Here is a 20,049-nt window from a genome sequence, read left to right on the forward strand (position 1 = left end):
CATCAGCCTCAGCAGCTGTACTTGCGAAGAATAAAGCCTCTGCTTGAAGATCCTCCATAACAGCCTTAATGCCCTCAATCTTAGAATCCAAAATTTTGGAACGTCTATGTAAAACTTCCAGAGTTTGCTTTGCTGTGCATTCTGCATGGTATCCTTCGCCCAGTAGTACCTGAACTAGCCGCAAAATTAGACAACAAATCAAACAGGTAAGGGAATGACAGGTACATTGGAGATTAGAGACATATGACAGATCTATAGGAGCTTCAAAACCAGTTATACTATAAGGAAACGGGCGTACTCCACCAAGAAAAGTTTAAACCACAATGAAAAATAACTGGACATATTTCAAATGTTCAGATGAATCAAAAAGTTAAGATGATTAAAAATAGTTTGACAAAACAGTACCAGCCTAACAAGATATCCTTAAAAAAGGATATATTCTCTCAAATTCTAGAAGCATATTTCCTAAACATCCAAAGAATTTTTCAACATGTAATATGTACTGGAGGGTAACTTTAAAACTCTATAAACTGTCTGCAGAAGCCAGAAAAATACCACCATACAACCTGATTGGCTTCAAGTATAAAAGTAAAGGTCTGAAGTATTTATTTTCACATAATAACTGAGCAGCATACAGTGTTGCCCAAACAAGCTCACTGTCTGGGTAACTTAGTAATTTAACTTCTTGTATTTGCCACACATTTGAACAAAACTGAGATGCCAGTATGATACATTATAATGTAGGAGTTCACACTTCACTTCTATGACATGATTTTATTCTAAGTCATTGAAAAATATCTTTCACATGCATGACTCTACAGCTTGCTGCTAATAATATGCTTGCAATCAAATTTGATCCTTGTTTCATTTCTCATTTGTGAAATTAATTGGCAAAATCTATAGTGCTGAACTTAATGGGATTAGGAAAAGATCAAAATATTGCATTATGGGATATAATTTATAAAGCTTTGGTTTTATAACTAGAGCTCCATCTAGTGTCAATTGGGTTCAATAATCAATATCCTCAAGAGAGAAGTACTACAAATCTAATGTACGGGATTAAATGCCCTCCACAAAAAGGGTTTAGTAAATGAAAATGACAATTTAGAATAGCTACCAATTAGTTAGAACAACCAATCATGATGCTATTGGACAAGAATATAGTAATAGTAACAAGCAATGATGGAACACAGATCCCAATGATGATGACATTGTAAGGCACACAATATACTGAGAGGAGTGGAAAGTGAATCTGCATATGCAACTTTCCACTTGATTGAACAATATTATAACCTTCCTCCAAGCATGAGCCTTAGGACCTCAATCTAGCTCTAACAAATTTTCATAAAATGTAAGTTTATGTAACTATTAAGCAATCTATAAAACATTCATAAACACCCATGAACATTAGATATATGTCGAAACCCAAGATGGGAAAAATCAGTGTCAATGGCTGTTTGGATCTACTACACTAAATCAGCCTCACATAAAAATGAATCACTTGCAACCATGAAGTAGGCACCAACCTACCAGAGAACCAAACCCCTACTGTATTTCTGAGCACCAACTCACTGATTACATCAAACGACTCTGCCCAAATTTGAGAAACAACCCAATAACCAAGACTTCAATCTCAAATATGATGTGAATTGAGGACCTTCAACTTCTCTTGAATTGATCAATCATTGGCCAACTCTCTTACATTGTAATACAATGATTGAGAATGCAACTTATTCCTTTACAGTTTACCCTTCTCATCATATCAGATGTTTCTCTACGAAGCAAATAATTATTACTTTTTTACATTCTAGGACAATTCCTAGAGTCATTATATATGTATTACAATTCCCATTACATACATAGGTCAGCTGAAAATAAAGATTGTTGTATTTGCAAGTCAGACTCCAACCCATTTGCTAAATCAAACATGTAGTAGGCCACATCCAATAACCCATACGCTTCACCAAAAGGTAGAACACACTATTTGTATGCCAATGTAGCCTTAACTGGTTCCGATGGTCATCCTCATGATCTCCAAAAGGCACACTGCACGAGCTGCTCACACATTACGCCGGAACAAAAACCAGATAAGTTTAATAGTACCATGATACTTCTGATGATTCAAGTTTGCTAACTGTTACACACAGCTTTCAGAAATACAAGATAATGTTGAAATACCATGATACTTCTGATGATTCAAGTTTGCTAACTGTTACACACAACTTTCAGAAATTCAAGATAATGTTGAAATACGTGTAGGCATATCTCCCTTCAAACCATAAGACAACAAACCTAAACATTAATAAATGTGGAACATAAAGGGTTGTCAAAACAAGCTCGTAGCCTAGGTAATTACACAAAACTTCCAGTTCAAGCTTCTAAACCATCATCAACATGAATGCATGCAACATAGTGTTACAGAGATCTCCCAACTGATTCCACAAAGACAGTAATCTATAGTGATCTCACAACCCAAAATGCAGATCTGACATGACATGAAAAGTAACTTACCTTTCTCCAAATATTGTAGCTTCCTAATACTTCTTGACAACTCTCCTCTCACCATTCCTATGACATCAATGACAGACACCACTTTAATACAGGTGATTTACCCTTCAACATCAATTAGATATAGTAGTCAATGTACATTCGCGGTATTTCAATCTATTTAGTCAGAGAATGACTGATGGAGTATTCAACCTTTCTGGAATTGTGCTTGGCAATTCAATTGTCTGCTACCATTTATCATTAGCGAAGGCTGCAATTGCTCAAGTGGAGATTATAGCATTGAAGAAACTTCAGCATTAAGGCCCAATTCCATGTCCACATATGAGAGAGGAAGAAATTTTTGGATATGTTCAAGTGTGACATCAAGCTAGAAGATTTGTTGAAAGAATCGGGAACTCATGCAAGAGGAATTCAAATAAATGATTGCTAGGCCTGAGCTTTGTATTCAGGAAGAGATAACTGGATGGTTAAAATTGATAAAGACTTTAGGTTTACACAGTCATATATAACATGATGGTTTTAATTCCAATGTTTGGAGTCTCTGTTGACGATAATCCTCGGGAGAGTTACAAAAACAATAATTCACAGTTACACACTTAGAGGGAACCCCTTACTAAAGGGAACAATTGATGTGGCCCAGCAAAGAATTTATTGCCGGTGTCATTAATTGCCAGGAGAGGGCTAATGCAGAGTTGGATGGCCTCCTTCAGAGAATTGTGTGCACTAAAATACCCTGGCCGAACAAACCTGAGGAGGCAGGGTACTCTCCTTAATGTCTGTATCAACAACCATGGCTCCCTTAGACCAGAAGAATCTGGGGCACCTTGTAATTTTAGAATTTTATGATTTTTTTCATAGAGCTTATCTAGTCAACCATGAGTTGATGTCTATGAGGATGACAGACAACTAAAGAGTTGGTGCCTGTCACTGAGAAATGTAATGTAATAGGATATGTGCAGAAAACTTAGCCTAGTGTTAAAAACTTAAAACTAATCAGTTGTTTACCAAAAGTCCAATCACCTCATTCTCAAAAATACAACTCAAACTCAAATTTCAATGCAAAGTAGTAGACTTCCCAGAAACTACATTATTGAGATAGCACCGGCATCAATCGTATTGATCAAGAAGACTCTGCTTTCCTTATATTCATGCATCCATAATCCATACGTATCATTACAAGCAATGACAATCATACAAGATGGTAAATAGTTTGAAGGTGTAATGCAATTCAACTCAAAAAAACAAGCAATGGAACCTTAGTCACAAGGTTCAAATTTGAATTTGAGTTCAGGGACCATAAAATTTGGATAAAAATGACATTAAATTTAGCTTATGTATATTTATTTATTTTTAAAAATAAGTAATATAATTGTCAAAATGGTGGTCTAACAATACTAAATAATTTAACTAAATAACTCTATTATTTTATAAATAAAACAATATTATATTACATATCATAAAATTTGGATGAAGTTCACAAGGGTAAAAATTTGCTGTAACTTGAATTTCATTCATCAATGAAATTCAATGAGTATTGTAACTTAGATGGGAATTATAACCCGCTATTCACTGAAATCATAGATTTACAAGTTCGTTCCACCTTCCCCAATGTCATAACTACATACAGATTTCTATGGTTGACCCCAGAGTGCAATGGTTGTTGCAAGGCATGATAGTACAGAGTTTGAAGCTTCAAGTCTGTTGCAGGCCCGTACAGAGAATGTGCCGGTGTCTTGTCAGAAGGTGATGAAGAAGAATATGCATTGACACTTCAGTGGCTGGCTAATCGTTGGAGGTAAACTACTGATTCATTTGGCGGCAACTTCGGTGGTATGAAAGGATGAATGCAAGAGATCAGATGGAAGCCCGATGACAGAGGAAGACAAGAGGAGGCAGAGTTTGCAAGCTGTTGGTGACTGGGGAATAAGGAGAGGCAGGAGGAAGGAGTCAGGAGGACGGGAGAAAGGAGTAATAAGGAAGGAAAAATGAAAGCAGAAGATAGAGAGAAGAGACAGAAGGGAAGAGTGGTGGAATTTGAAGAGGGGTGATAAGAAGGTGGAAAGAGGAGTAGCAGGTAGGAGAACCGTGAGGAGGGATAAGGAGATGAAGGAGGGAGTAGTGGAGAGAAGTATAGGGTGAAGTGATAAGAGTAATCAAAGAGATGATTAACAGAGAAAGGAGATGAGGATAGGTAAGGTGAGTTCAATGCTGAAACAAAAAAGCAAGAGAACAGTTACCAGCACGATATAAACACAGAGGTGTTAATGTCTCAGCATGTTCCTAGGGATGGATCATGGGGTCCTTCATTGTAACCCCACTGGTTCAAACCTCCAGTCAAAAGCAACCACCAATCAAAAAGGAACTATATACAGATTTCAGTATTCTATATAGAACATTATCTGGAAGGTCTAATTTGAGATTTCTCTGGCAAAAAAAAAACATTATTTCCTAAAAATGAATTGAAAAATTAAATAACCATTCTTTCATAAACAAAAAAGAAAAGCTTAAATGAGCATTCCTTTAGAAAAAAAGAAGGAATGTCTTCCTGATTAAAAATAGGGATCAGAAGGTCTCTTCCTTATGAATGAATTCCTGAAGGCTCTCGACTTCCTCCACGCTTTCATCAGTCCAGGCCTTTGCATTCCAACACAAAACCATTGTGGCCATGTTCATAGAAATGAAATAAAAGAGGTTAAAATAAAGCAAAATAAGTTTTAGGGAACTAGGAGTAAAAATATATCAGGATTTTCAGGATTGATATGCTCTGCAAGTTAAGCACTTGGAAGGTCGGGCCATACTTGTAGGGCATCTGTGGCAGGACACCTGTGTGGTGTTGTGTCTTGTCTTAAACTCTTGCTTTTCTTTCCTTGTTTGTGTGGTGTACTTAGTATTTTTGTTCTTTTTTGTGATTTCACGCATGTATTGTCTCTGCTTTCTTGTCTTAGTGTCATCTAGGAATATCCTAGCTAGATTTTGTCAGTGGTTATTTCGTGTAATATGGAACATGGTAATCATACTTCAGTGATGCTATAATGAACCCATTCTGGGGGTCATTAGTTTTACGACTTTTCCCTTATTTGTATCCTTTTTGTCATGCATCTTATGAATGTTTTGAATAGCAAACCACTGTTATTTCTAATATGACAAGAAAACTATGCAATGCACCTTCTTATGAGGCTGTGTCTGATATAAATGTTTACAAGTCATAGACGATTTGGTGATGTATCTGACATGTCAATATGCTTGGACAATCACAAGATGCTGCTATATATAATATGACAATGTGTATGCAACAAAATGGTGATCTCCTTAGAGCAGTGAGGTTGCTGTGTCTAATTTGAATATGTTTGGCACTACTGTGGTGGAACCCGACGAGAGCCTCCAGAAAGCTTTGGCGCTGATTCTCTTGTCTCACGCTTTTGGTTTCTAAATCTGGTTCCTTGCTGTTTAGAATTCGGTCATCATATCCTGCTTACGTTCCACGCTTGTTTCTTTCTTCCAATCCCACCATTCTATCTTCCTCGGTCCGTTCCATTCCTCACATATACCACTGACCTGTCTTGAGTGGACGTGTCTCAAGATGTGGCTCAGCGATTATATATGTTAGATTATGTATTAGTTTGTAGGTTTATTAATATGCTTTTGTGTTATGTTTATTAAATTTATATTAAATTATCTAATACAAATGCCATCAGCATGTATGTATATTTCATAATTCATTTATTAAATACACTATTAATAATGTTTATATTTATTATTATTATGAATAATATTATCTTATTATTATTATGGATAATATAAATAATTAAGTAGAATAAATAGACCATAAATATTTAATTCTCAATTATATTATAATATGATCCTTGAATATGTCCATTTCATAATATAATATCATTAATCGTTTATCTATATATTTTTATACTATAGTAATAATTAGATATCAATATTATATAATAACGCTTGATTCACTACTATTAATACTTATATATTCAATATTTATGTAATAATAGTGTACATAATTTATTAATAACATTATTGTTATTATTTTGTGTAAAATTGATATCCATTAATCTTGATTGCCTTACTAATATTATCAATCTGTTATTTATTATATTTTAATACTATTATCACATTATAATTATAATGTAATATCATACTGTATGATAATAACATTATTATTATTATTTTATTTATTAATAATGATTTGACCTTTAATATTACCTTATTACCTTAGTAACGTATTATTATTATATCAATAATATATTATTATTTATTCTTTAATATATTTTAACATTAAGAAATAATATATTTATTTATTCATAATAATTTACGTATACTACCCTAATTAAGGGGACATGACAGATGCAGAGGGGAGAGTGCAATGAATGAGAATGGAGAGCCGAATGATAAGATGCCCCAAGGTTCAGGTGATAATGGGAAACCCTCGTATAAAACAGTGGTAGAAGACCATTTTGTTGTTTTTCCTACATCTGCTTCTTTCAATGGAGAAGTCATTTGTGCCCTACCCTGCAGAGCAGGACGAGCCTGTGCCAAAGCCAATGGAGATAGATTGGGAACCAGGGACACCGCTGAGAGTGCTAACCCTGGAGGAGGAGAAATGGGTAAGCCCCCTCTTTCTGGGTTGAAAACTCTGTCGTTATCCTTGAATGAGGACATGGTAAAGGCTATCAATTTCGAAAAGTCTCGTCTGAGGAATGTTGCTATTTTCTTTGTGTGTATGTACTATGGATAACAAGTTTTTGCCTACAAGAAAAATTTTAAATGACTGGTTCAATAACGTTTAGGGTAAAAAATTGGGCATTTTTTGTTAATTTCAATCGTATGATTCAACGAGGGTTGTTTGTGTTTTTTCTAAAAAATCATAATATGCAGGAGCGGGTGTTAAAGAAGTCTTTTTGTAATGTCAGTCAACCTCTTTTCAGGGCCTTCCCGTGGTCTCCCAAAAGGCAATTTTGAGAATGTAATCGCTAGGTCTTCTGCTCATTAGGTAGAGAATGACAGTTTGCATCCCAAATTCTCGCCATTCAACCCTTGGGGTTTGTTTTGCAACTGGAAGAGTCCAAAATCACCCTGCCTCATCTTAATGCCAGGATTCTTATTGCACTGGACCCAAAAATTGAATTCCCAGATGTTATCTCTCTTGATGTTGATTGAGATTTTTTCTCTTGGAACATAGCTGTCCTTGATAACCTTGGAGCTTGTTTGCATTGTAAGTTGAATGGTCGTACGAGAAAAGAATGTTCATCCTTTAAAAACATTCAAAAGACCTTTGGAGTTTTATGTCAATAATAATGATACCCAGTTGCCAAAAATCCCGCCTAGTGTATCGGAAAATGTCCCAAATCCTTCTAAAGTTGACTCTATTCCATGTCCTCTCAAGAAGAATCATGGTAATGCTACTGTTGAGAACAAAGACAGTAAAGAAAGTTTTTAAATGACTGGTTTAATAACATTTAGGGTAAAAAATTGGGCATTTTTGTTAATTTCAATCATATGATTCAACGAGGGTTGTTTGTGTTTTTTCTAAAAAATCATAATATGCAGGAGCAGTTGTTAACTAAGTATTTTTGGAATGTCAGTCAAGCTCTTTTCAGGGCCTTCCCGTGGTCTCCCAAAGGCAATTTTGAGAATGTAATCGCTAGGTCTTCTGCTCATTAGGTGGAGAATGACAGTTTGCATCCCAAATTTTCGCCATTCAACCCTCAGATTTGCAAACCCTTGGGGTTTGTTTTGCAAGTGAAAGAGCCCAAAATCACCCTGCCTCATCTTAATGCCAGGATTCTTATTGTGCTGGACCCAAAAATTGAATTCCCAGATGTTATCTCTCTTGATGTTGAAGGGGATTTTTTCTCTTAGAACATAGCTTTCCCTGATAACCTTGGAGCTTGTTCTCATTGTAAGTTTAATGGTCGTACCAAAAAAGAATGTTCACCCTTTAAAAACATTCAAAAGACCTTTGGAGTTTTATGTCAATAATTATGATAACCAGTTGCCAAAAATCCCACCTAGTGTGTCAGAAAATGTCCCAAATCCTTCTAAAGTTGACTCTATTCTGTGTCCTCTCGAGAAGAATAATGGTAATGCGACTGTTGAGAACAAAGACAGTAATGTGGAATTTGATATAGGAAATAAATTCATCTCTTTCAAATCTTTTGTTTGATGAAGATTTTGATGTTGTACCCACACGTGGGAGTAGAAGGAATAATGATCCGGCTGGTTGTCGATTAGTTGATTCTATCTTAATACCACCCCCCAATACTAGCAACCCTCTGATTCAAAAAAAATGCCTAGCAAATTGCTTTGCAAAGCCTGAAAGAGAGGGTCAATAAGATTAGGAATCCTTCCGCACCTTCCTTGGAACAAAATAATGTCTCATCTGAATCTATGGTTTCGACTGAGGAGGAGATACAGAAACAAATTATTCCCACAGTTGATTATGATATTATGATATTATAAATATTAACAATAGTGAGTAATTCACCGAAGTGCTTCGTAAAAATACCACTAAAAAAGGAAATATATTGAAATATAATCTGTTTCCAAGCAAAAAGAAAATAACAAACATGTGCATTTTGAAATTCCGGAATGTTTTAACAGGCTTTATAAGAGTAAAATATTCAATTAGATTTTGTTTATGATGATAAATGTTCGCAATTGGAATGTTTGAGGGCTTGAAATGCCCGATTGAAAATACATTGTCAGAAAATAGTGCAATGATGCTGTTCCTAAGGATATTATTTGTCTGGAAGAAATTAAGGTGTAGGATACCATGCTTTTCATACTCTTAAATTCTTTATACACTAACCACGACCGAGGAAAAGGTGGAACTGCTTTCCTAATTAGTTCTTGATGGGCTGACAAAATTATCAAAGAAGAAACCTCTCCTTGTCAAAGGGCACACTGCAATGATAAAACTATCGGGATCTGTAATATTTATGCTGCAAATGAATATGGAGATAAAACGAAATTTTGGGATTGGTTAACAATTAATCTTTTGAATGTTAATTGGATATTTGTTGGTGATTTCAATATGGTAGAAAATAAAGTTGATAAATATGGGGGCGAAGATCAATCTTGGAAAGGTAATGAATTTTTCTTCTGGTCTGATTCTAAAAGGGGATTTAAATTGGTGGATCCAATGGAAAAAAATGTGATGGGGGGTATATGGTATACTTGGTGCAATAATCAGTCAGGTTATCAGAGAGTATATTGCAAACTTGATAGATGCTTTTTTAACTCCTCTTTTTTGTGGTTCCTCGTGCTTCCAGTCGGTATCCTGTTACTATTACTCTGGCCAGTATTTCTGATCGCTCTCCAATCTCCATCTCTGTAATACTTGACAGTTCCATGATGATATCCCCAAGCCTAGAACTAACAACCTTTTCAAGCTTAATGTCTCTCTCCTTAAAAATAATGATGTTAATGATGCTATCCAGATGGTTTCCTGTTTATCTAAGTTCCAAAACAGTCACCTCTCCCGTGTGGACCAATGGAACCAAATGGTTGATAGCCGGAAAGAGCTTTCTCAAATTATTGGGAAGAAAAAGGCTAGAGATAGGAAAATCCAAATTTCTTACTACCAAAGAGTCTTGGATGATACAGAAGAACAGATCCAAAGAAAAGGAAATGATACTGAATTAGAATCTTTAATTATTAAGTTATGCAAAAAGAGAAGTAAGGAGGTATCAAGATTCAAAACTATGAGATCCAAGGCCAAAAAATTAGAAGCAAAATGAATAGGATTAAAGAGGGAGACATAGGTGCTAGATATTTCTTTAATATCATTAGATCCAAGAAGAAAAGGGAATTCATTGATGAAATTCTTACTCATAAGGGGATATCTAACGATAACTCAGTGATATTGAATACTTTTTTCAATTTTTATAAAGATTTATTCACCTCTGAACATATGGGGGATAATCAGCAAGCTCTTACAACATGTATAAGGCTCATTCCTAAAAAGGTATAGAAGAGGCTAAGATGCTAAACAAATCCATCGAGATTAAGAAAATTTAAGAAGCTATTAACAGTATGACCAATGGCAAGTCTCCAGGTCTAGAGGGAATTCCCGCTGAATTCTACAAACAGAACATCCACTAGATTTGTGAGGAGTTGATGTTTCTTTATGAATATGCTTGTGATAAGGGCTTTCTTGGGGATAAAAATAAATAGAGGATTGATTAAGCTTCTTCCTAAAAATGGAGATAAAACCCTTGTTAAAAATTGGCGCCCTATTACACTGCTTAATCTCTCCTACAAGATTATAGCAAAGATCATTGCTAGACGTATTCCTGGTATCTTCAATAGAATCATTTGAGTCACCCAAACTAGTTTTCTTAAAGGAAGATATATCTTGGAAAATTCGATCAAGTTGGGAAGCAATGAATTGGGCAAAATTCTCTGAACAAGATGTTGGTATGATCCTTCTAGATTTTGAAAAAGCATATGATAGAATCGAATGGCCTTTTGTTATTAGTACACTTTTCCTCCCCTTTTCTACAAATGGATTTCTATCCTTTTCAAAGACTCTTCCCCAGTTATTGATTTTAATGGTGAACTCTCAGAACTTATTCCTCTTCAAAGATCCATCAGGCAAGGATGCCCTATTGCACCATCTTTGTTTGTTATTGCTGCAGATCACTTGTTTTATATTTTAAGAGACTCAGAGTTGGGTCCCCCTATCAAAGGCATTTCTCTCCCCAACCATGATACTTTACTTAATGCTCAATCTGTTGATGACACTGTCCTTTTTGTGGAGCTTGACAGTTTGAATTTGATAATGTGCATATAGGCTTGAGTTTTTTTTGCATGGCTTCTAGTTCTAAAATTGCCCCCCAACAGATCCATCATTATTGGATGGCCTAAATCCCCCCCACTAATTGGTTATCTCAAAGAGTTTGGTTATGGAATGGCCCTAATAGCATTATACTGTGTATATAGGCTTGAGTTTTTTTGCATGGCTTCTAGTTCTAAAATTGCCCCCCACAGATCCATCATTATTGGATGGTCTAAATCCCCCCCACTAATTGGTTACCTCAAAGAGTTTGGTTATGGAATGGCCCTAATAGCATTGTAAGATACCTTGGTATCCCATTTGCTATTGACCCATCCTGCAAAGACGTGTGGCAATTGGGTATATTCCAAGATTGAGAGGAAACGCATTAAATGACAGACCCATATGCTATCCCTGGCTGGTCGAGTGCAAGTTGTCCAAAAAGTTTTAGCATCTCACACAATTCTTTATGCTTCATCTTGGTTATTTGCTAACTACCAGAATAATAAACTTGAGAAAATCCTCAAGGATTTTTTGTAGATAGATGGCTTGGGCCATAACAATGGCACTATGTCAGTTGGGAATGGTGTTGCACTCCACGAAGTATGGGAGGCCTGGAGATTAGGGATTCAAAAGTGCATGGGATGGCTCTTGCAGCTAAGTGACTTATCAATTACATTGAAGATAACGAACCTTGGAAACTTTTATAAGAAATAATATTCTCAGATCCAAAATCAAGAAAGGGAAGCATTGGAATGGCATACCACTCTATGATATTCTGTTTGGAAGGTTTGAGATAAAGATCTTTGGTTCAAAAGTATTCAGTTCTCTGTGGAAAGCATGGATTCAAGCGAGGCATCTACTCTATTCCATGGATGTTGTGGAAGGGCCTCCTCTTTTCTCTGTTTTTGATAGATCCATTTTGTGGGGTGTTTACCTTAATGATAAACCTTTAGCCTTAACCCAATTGTTCTGCTAGGGATCTTCTAATTGACAACCATCTTGGAAGTTGGTAGACATTAAAAGAGAAATATATGCCTCCTTTTGCACAGAAGAAAACTTACACACTCATTTCTAAAGCTACTGGCCGTTTTTTTCTTCCTGGAAAGATTATTAATTTTGAGCAGTTCTTGCATATGCTGAAATGGAAGGATGGAAATCTCTTCTTTGATACTTCTACCAAACTGATTTATAGCATATTGAAAGATAATAATGTTAGTTTGTGGTGACTAATCAAGGAAGTATTGTACACTCACCATAATTTCTCGGCAGGGTTTGGGGCTATTTTATCGGCTATTTTTACGAGGGCCAACATGTTGTAATTATTCTAGCCCTAATTTTGTAAGCGACAAAAATCTTGTATTAGGGATTTCATAAGGTGAAATGAGATAGTAGCTTCTTGCGGCAGTATTGAGTTGTAAGAGATTACAGATTGTAATCAAGTTATAATCACTGGATGATAAAAATATTGGACTCGTTGTTTGGTGGACGTAGCCCAAGGATTTGGTGAACCATGTTGAATCTTTGTGTCTTGTGTTCTCTTCTGTATACATTATTACTTTTTGATATTGGATATATTTGCATGTAATTGTTATTCTTGTCTCATTAATCCTAACAAGTGGTATCAAAGCAAGGTTGTTTTCAATTATCTCATACAAGAACGTCTCATGGTTGAGTGGGAGCAATGACAGACGAGGGTAAGTTGAAGGTTGAGAAATTTAATGGGCAAAACTTTCAGTAATGGAAAATGCAAATGGAGGACTATCTTTATCAAAAGGATTTATGGCGGCCATTGCAAGGAAAATCCAAGAGACCAATGGCTATGACAGATGAGGACTGTGATATTTTGGATAGAAAGGCACTTGGAAGTATATGTTTATGCTTGACGCAATCGGTGGCACTTAATATTACAAAAGCGAAAGCAACTAAAGAGTTGATGCAAACCTTAGCAAAGTTGTATGAAAAGCCTTCGGCTTCAAATAAGGTATGTCTCATGAAGCATTTTTTTAATATGAAGATGGCAGAAGGTGGATCTATCACAAATCATTTAAATGAGCTTAATACAATTACCGGTCAATTGCCTTCTGTAAATGTTAATTTTGATGAAGAAATTAGGGCTCTCTTGATTTTATGTTCTTTGTTGGAAAGTTGGAATGGTAGTGTTTTGAGCGCACAAAGTAGAGGCAAAACGAATGAGAGAGGAAACAATCTGAAAATCGTGGAAAATCAAGAGAAAAATCAAAGAGGAAGAGGTCTCAATCAAGAGGACCAAGAGACTGTTGGTACTTTGGAAAATCAAAACATAAGAAGAAAGATTGTTGGAATTGAAAGAACAATGAAGGAGACAAAGAAGAAGGGAACAATGAGGCAAATGTGGTAAGTAATAAATCTGAAGAGGATGCTTTGCTTCTTTCTTTAGAAAGTGTTGATGATTCATGGGTTTTAGATTCAAGGGCTTCATTTCATGCTACACCCCATAGAGGTTATTTTCTTAATTATGTCCAAGGGAATTTTGCACTTGTTCAATTGAGAGATAACGAACACTGTCAGATTGTTGGAAAGGGAAAAATTAAGATGAAGTTGCAAAATGGGAGTCATTGGCTACTACAAGAGGTAAGACATGTTCCAAAGCTGAGTAGGAATTTAATTTCAGCAGGGCGATTGGGTGATGAAGGTTGCACAATTACTTTTAATAATAAAAATTGGAAGGTAGCAAAAGGTTCCTTGGTAGCAACAAAAACTGTGAAAGTAGGCACCTTATATCTTTGTACATGTCATATTGTTCCTTCTACTTTAATTGTTTCAAATAAAAATGAATGTTCAAGAATAGTTGTTGCAGTTAAGCGAGGAGAAAAAACAAATGTTGTAGATTCTGACACAACATTATGCCACAACAGACTTGGGCACATAAATGACAAAGGTGTGAAATTACTTCATTTAAAAAAAGTTTTACCAAGTCTTAAATGTGTCAATATGGATTTCTATGAAAGTTGTCTATGGAAAACAAAAGAGAGTGATTTTTGTGAAGAGTGGGAAGGAAAAGAAAAAAGAGAAATTAGAGCTTGTACATACAGATGTATGGGGACTAGCTCAAGTATCTCCCCTTGGTGGCTCTCATTATTATGTTACATTTATTGATGATGCAACTAGAAAAGAATGGATTTATTTTGTTAGACAGAAATATGATGTATTTAAAACTTTTAAGAAATGAAAATGCTTGGTTGAAAATAAGAATAGTAAAATATTAAAATGTCTCAAATCTAATAATGGTGGTGAGTATTGCAGCAATGAATTCGAAGGTTATTGTTCCACTAATCGTATTCTTAGGCAGAAAACTATTTCAAGGACTGCACACGAAAATGAAGTGATTGAATGCATTAGCAGAACAATAATGGAACATGCAAAGAGTATGAGGTTGCATGGTGGGCTACCCTTAAACATGGGGGCGAAAACTGTCAACATGGTTGTATATTTGATTTAGTGGAGGTCCCTCTACTCCTTTGGGTTGTGGTATTTCAGAGAAAGCATAGACTGCTAGAAGGTGAGTTACTTTTTTCTCAAAACTTTCGATTGTGAAGCATTTGCACATACAGATTCTGAAAAATAGAACCAACCTAGAAGCTAAATCCAAGAAATATATTATTGTTGGATATGGCATTGATTAATTTGGCAATAGCTTTGGGATTTTGAAAATCATAAAATTGTAAATGGGAAGAAGCAATGATGTCATATTCAATGAGAAAGTGTTGTACAAAGATCCGTTGCAGAAAATGATCATGTAGTGTTGAATGATACTCAAAAAGATGATGTTCGAACAGTCCCTCGTGCTCTACAACAACAAATACCACACACCCCAATGAATGTTAGACAATCAACAAGGCTAAGTAGACCTCCAGCAAAAATTTCTCCCTTTTTGTATTCTATTTTATTAACAGATGATGGTGAACCTGAATGTTATGAAGAAGTTGTGCTAGTGGATACAAAGATTCAGTGGGAGTCTGCAATGACAGAAGAAATGGACTCCTTGCTGAAAAAATCAAACTTGGGATTTATGTAAGTTACCTAGAGGTAAAAGGTTTTACAAAATAAATGGGCTTACAAGTTAAACAAATAGGATAGAGATAAGAAAAGATTAAATGTTTGGTTAATTGTCAAAGGATTTAAACAGAAAAAGGGCATTGATTTTGAGGAGATATTTTCTCCTATTGTTAAAATGACTTTTATTCGCACTGTATTAAGTATTGTGGCTACTGAAGATTTGCATTTGGTGTAACTTGATGTTAAAATAGCTTTTTCTTCATGGTGATTTGGATGAACAAATATATATGATACAGCCACAAGGATTTGAGGTCAAAGGAAGAATTTAGTGTGCAGATTGAAGAAAAGTTTATATGGCTCGAAGCAAGCACCTCAACAATGATATCTTAAATTTGACAATTTCATGCATGAGCATGGATACACTAGGTGTCATTCAGAGCATTGTGTTTATTTTAAGACATTATCATTATCTTATGTTTATATGTTGGTGATATGCTTGTAGTTGGGTCTAACATGGATCACATTAAGGGGTCAAAACAACTGTTAGCACATTCATTTGCTATTAAGGATTTGGGGGCAACAAAACAAATCCTTGGTATGAAAATTTGCAAAGATAGGACAAATAGGAAATTGACTCTGTCTCGGGTTGATTCTATTGAGAAGGTGTTGCAACAATTCTCTATGGAGAATGCCAAAGCTGTCAGCACATCTTTCCCTGATCGTTTAAAATTGACTAAGGAGATGTGTCCAAAGACACAAGAAGAGGAGGATAAGATGTCCAAGGTACCTTATTCTTCAATTGTAGGGAGGTTAATGTATATCATGGTATGTATTAGGCCAGATATTGCACATGCAATGGGAGTTGTTAGCGAGTTTATGAGTCATGCTAGGATTGAACATTGGAATGCAATCAAATGGAATCTCAGTTATCTGAGAGGAACATCTAGTAAATGTTTACATTTTGGAGACTCTACTACTAATTTACAGGGCTATGTTGACTCAGATTTGGCAAGGGATCTTGATACCAAGCGGAGTACAACAGGTTATGTATTTATTGTTGGTGGGGCAGCAGTGAGTTGAATTTCTTGGTTAGAGAAAGTGAATGCTTTGTCCACTACAGGGACAAAATATGTTACTGCTATAGAGGCAGAGTATGTTACTGGTACAGAGGCAGCCAAGAGGATGATATGGCTTCAATTCTTCATGGAAGAATTGTGACATCTACAAAGGTAATTATCTATATACAAATAGTTAGAGTGTCATTCATCTTGCCAAGAGTTTTGCTCTGCATTCAAAGACAAAACACATACAGTTGTGGTACCATTTCATTGTTAAGTTAGAGAAAGTGAATGCTTTGTCCACTATAAAGCCAAAGTATGTTACTGCTACAGAGGCAAAGTATGTTACTGTTACAAAGGCAACCAAGGGGATGATATGGTTTCAATTCTTCATGGAAGAATTGTGACATCCACAAAGGGATAATTATCTATATACAGATAAGCAAAGTGTCATTCATCTTGCCAAGAATTTTGCTCTACATTTGAAGACAAAACACATACAGTTGTGGTACCATTTCATTCGGTTATTTTTGGATGATGGACGGTTAAAGTTGGACAAGATACAAATAGATGATAATCTAGCAGATATGTTTACAAAGGTAGTCACAAGGGAGAAGTTGAACTCATCTTCAACTTCAGTGGGTCTTCTAGATTGAATAGAATAAAGGAACAGTTGAGTCAAGGGTAGTTCAATCCAATGGGGGCCTCATGGAGTAGCGATATTGCTACAGTATCATTCTCCAAGTGCGAGATTGTTGTCTACTGTGGAACCTGATCAGTCACCAAGTGGGAGATTGTTAGTTTGGGGTGACTAATCGGGGAAGTATTGTATACTCACCATAATTCTTTCGAGAGGTTCGGGGTCGGTTAGGCCCCGAACAAGGGTTTGGGCGTTGCAGCCCCCAATAAAGTTGGGGGCAATAGCCCATGACTGTCGAGGCCGAGCAAAAAAAATTGGGGCTATTTTATCAGCAATTTTTCTAGGGGCCAACATGTTGTAATTATTCTAGACCTAATTTTGTAAACGGCAAAAATCTTGTTTAAAATGCCTTAGGGTTAGGGATTTCATAAGGTGTGATGAGATAGTAGCTTCTTGCGGCGGTATTAAGGTACGGGATTACAAATTGTAATCAAGTTGTAATCACTAGATAATAAAAATATTGGACTCGCTGTCTAGTGGACGTAGCCCAAGAATTGGGTGAAACAGGTTAAATCTTTGTGTCTTGTGTTCTCTTCTATGTGCATTATTATTTTCTAATATTGGATATATTTGCATGTAATAGTTATTTATGTCTCATTAATCCTAACAAATAACTCCATTATTAACTGGATTAATCATAGATGGATTTTTAGCTGGTCTAATACTAGATGGCACCTTGTTCTTGATTTGTTTTGGCATTACCCGGGTGAAACAAAAGAAAACATGTTTTAAATGGATTTTGATTCTTAAAAAGCTTGCTGTTGATTCTAGGCTGACACGTTTTGATTTTGGTCTGGAATCTATGCACTGCTCTCTTTGTGGGTGTGATGAAACTTTTGAGCACCTTTTTTTGAATGTCAGTTTGCTATTAAAATATGGTCCTTGCTTCTTGGTAAACCCGTAATCTGGAATTACATTCAAGGAATTACTTGAAAAGAAATATTAGTTGGTTTTGCTGAACCATTTGATTTAAATATGAAAAAAAATTGGTTTGTTCTTACCATGGAAATTTTATGGTTTCTTTGGACAAAGAGGAAGGAAGAGGTTTTTCAAAACAAAAAGAGGGTGCTTACTGAGTTTAATTTTAAACTCACCCACTTCCACATAATGTCTCAGTTCTTTGCAGTGCTTGAAGTACCAAAAGACAGATTTATGACCAAGATCAGGGACGGAGCAATGATCCTGGTCAAGAAAGATGTTCATTCCATCCAGTATGATAACAAGTTTTCTCATTCTGATATGCTGAACGAAAAGGAAAAGGAGAGACTCAGATTGTACACTCAGAAAAGCATAATTGACAAAGAAGCTGAAAGACATCCTAGCCTGGGAGGGTGAAACCAGTAGTGCCAATTTGCAAGGAGATATTGGTGCTCAGGAAGATGCTTGTCCACATGGCAATATCACTAATCAGTGGGAACGATTTCAGTTTGCTAAAGATCAGTCCAACTGGGAAAATATGTAATGGTTTAGTCTAGAACTTAATACTACCTTGGATTGGTGATTCATTCACCTTGAACTCCTCATATTTTGTGATGTTTGGTTCTACATACTACTTAAATACATATATAATTTTATTTTTTAAAAGTTTAGGCAAAAAGGAAATCGAGAGAAAGGAACCACCAATAGAACTTATCCGGAAACCCCAAAACGTGTAAAGCTTCCTTCATATAGAATTCTGAACTCAAATAAACACGAACTATGATTCTGGAATCTTTCTAGTACATGAAGTATATGCTACATTTTCATATAGAATATTTAATTCAAGGTAAATACCTAACAATAATCATGTCAAGCAACTGCGAGGAAGCTTCTAGCATTCAAATTATACTCCAACAAGACTTTGAAAAAAAATTAAACATACGAAAAACCTGGTTTTCTGGCATTCGGAGAATTTCCTAACTCTTTTAGCAACAATGCACAAATGCAAAACGGCCACATATATAAACACACGTGTGGTAGGGCTTTCGTACCAGAAATTCATTTGTGTGTATCATTCGTCCCGGGAAGAACGCTGCTTTTCCAAAGGGAACCTGTTGACAAACAAGTTATTGAACCCCAGACGAGAGAAAAAATTATAAAATTGCGTAACAGCATGAGAATGAAGCAACTGACAACCCACCATTATGTTATGAGACATTTCATCAGGCAATTTCTGGACGAGCTTCATCAGTTTGCGGTTATCTTGGACGAATTCCTCCAACTTGTGCAGCTCCTGCCGCGATGTCTCAAGCGATTCCTCCACTTGTTGTGCAGCTTTCTTTGCTTCTTCAATGGGAAATGCGCTCGCCAGCGGCGTCACCGTTCCCTTCGCCCAACTCTCCATCTTCACAGAAAACAAGCAAACTATTGCATTTTGCTTAAATTTCACTCTCGAATAAACTGAAATTGAGACTACTCCTTACACTACCTTGAAACGTCTTGCCACAAGTGGATGGTACTAAAGAGTTTGCTACGGAGGAAAGAAGTTCTCGGTTTTATTTGCTTGGTCCTGAAATCGGAAGAAACATTTTTGGCCCCGTTCAAACTGTGACAGATTTAAAAACCCTCAAAATTTCAGTTTGCGAGACAGAAATAGACTTCAAAATTTTGGAACGTCATAATCACGCCTGGAATTTGATGATCCATATGGCCATTTTTCACTTCGCATCACACGCATGGATTTACATATTTTATATTTTATTAGTCCTTACGTATACAATGGTTTCTAATGCTCGGCCACAACGATACATATTGACATTTAAAGTTTAAAATAGTTTTATTTTTAAAATATATTTTTTTTATTTTAGTTATTACGTAATAGCAACTTAATTGGAATTGAACTTTCTTTAAAAATATTTTTTAAAAGTATTTTGTGAAAACTAGTAGTTTTTGTTGTTGTTCTTACGTTCTTGAAGGTTTAGGAGAATACTATTGCATAACTTCAAATTGTTTGCAACAACAAAATCTAACAA

At 35.7% G+C, this 20,049-nt stretch overlaps 1 protein-coding gene across 4 annotated transcripts in view; it reads right to left on the bottom strand.

Moving 5' to 3' along the window:
* Positions 1-19,797, bottom strand: part of LOC149529388 (uncharacterized) — a 102,394-nt gene extending 82,597 nt beyond the window's left edge. Inside the window, exons 1-4 of one of the 4 annotated variants that reach the window (XM_089810082.1) lie at positions 19,506-19,797; positions 19,218-19,421; positions 19,069-19,128; positions 2-169 (exon numbers count right to left, since the gene is read on the bottom strand). In XM_089810082.1, the coding sequence (XP_089666208.1) occupies positions 2-169; positions 19,069-19,128; positions 19,218-19,421 (432 nt within the window). In that variant the 5' untranslated portion in view covers positions 19,506-19,797. Of the gene's footprint in view, position 1; positions 170-19,068; positions 19,129-19,217 lie in introns of all 4 variants that reach the window. The other 3 variants (XM_089810084.1, XM_089810081.1, XM_089810083.1) reach the window with 3 other exon arrangements.
* Positions 19,798-20,049: the final 252 nt, after the last annotated feature.

The sequence above is a fragment of the Cupressus sempervirens genome, chromosome 11 (genome assembly GCF_028749045.1).
Source record: "Cupressus sempervirens isolate cs-2001-9-10 chromosome 11, ASM2874904v1, whole genome shotgun sequence".
Taxonomy (NCBI): Eukaryota; Viridiplantae; Streptophyta; class Pinopsida; order Cupressales; family Cupressaceae; genus Cupressus; species Cupressus sempervirens.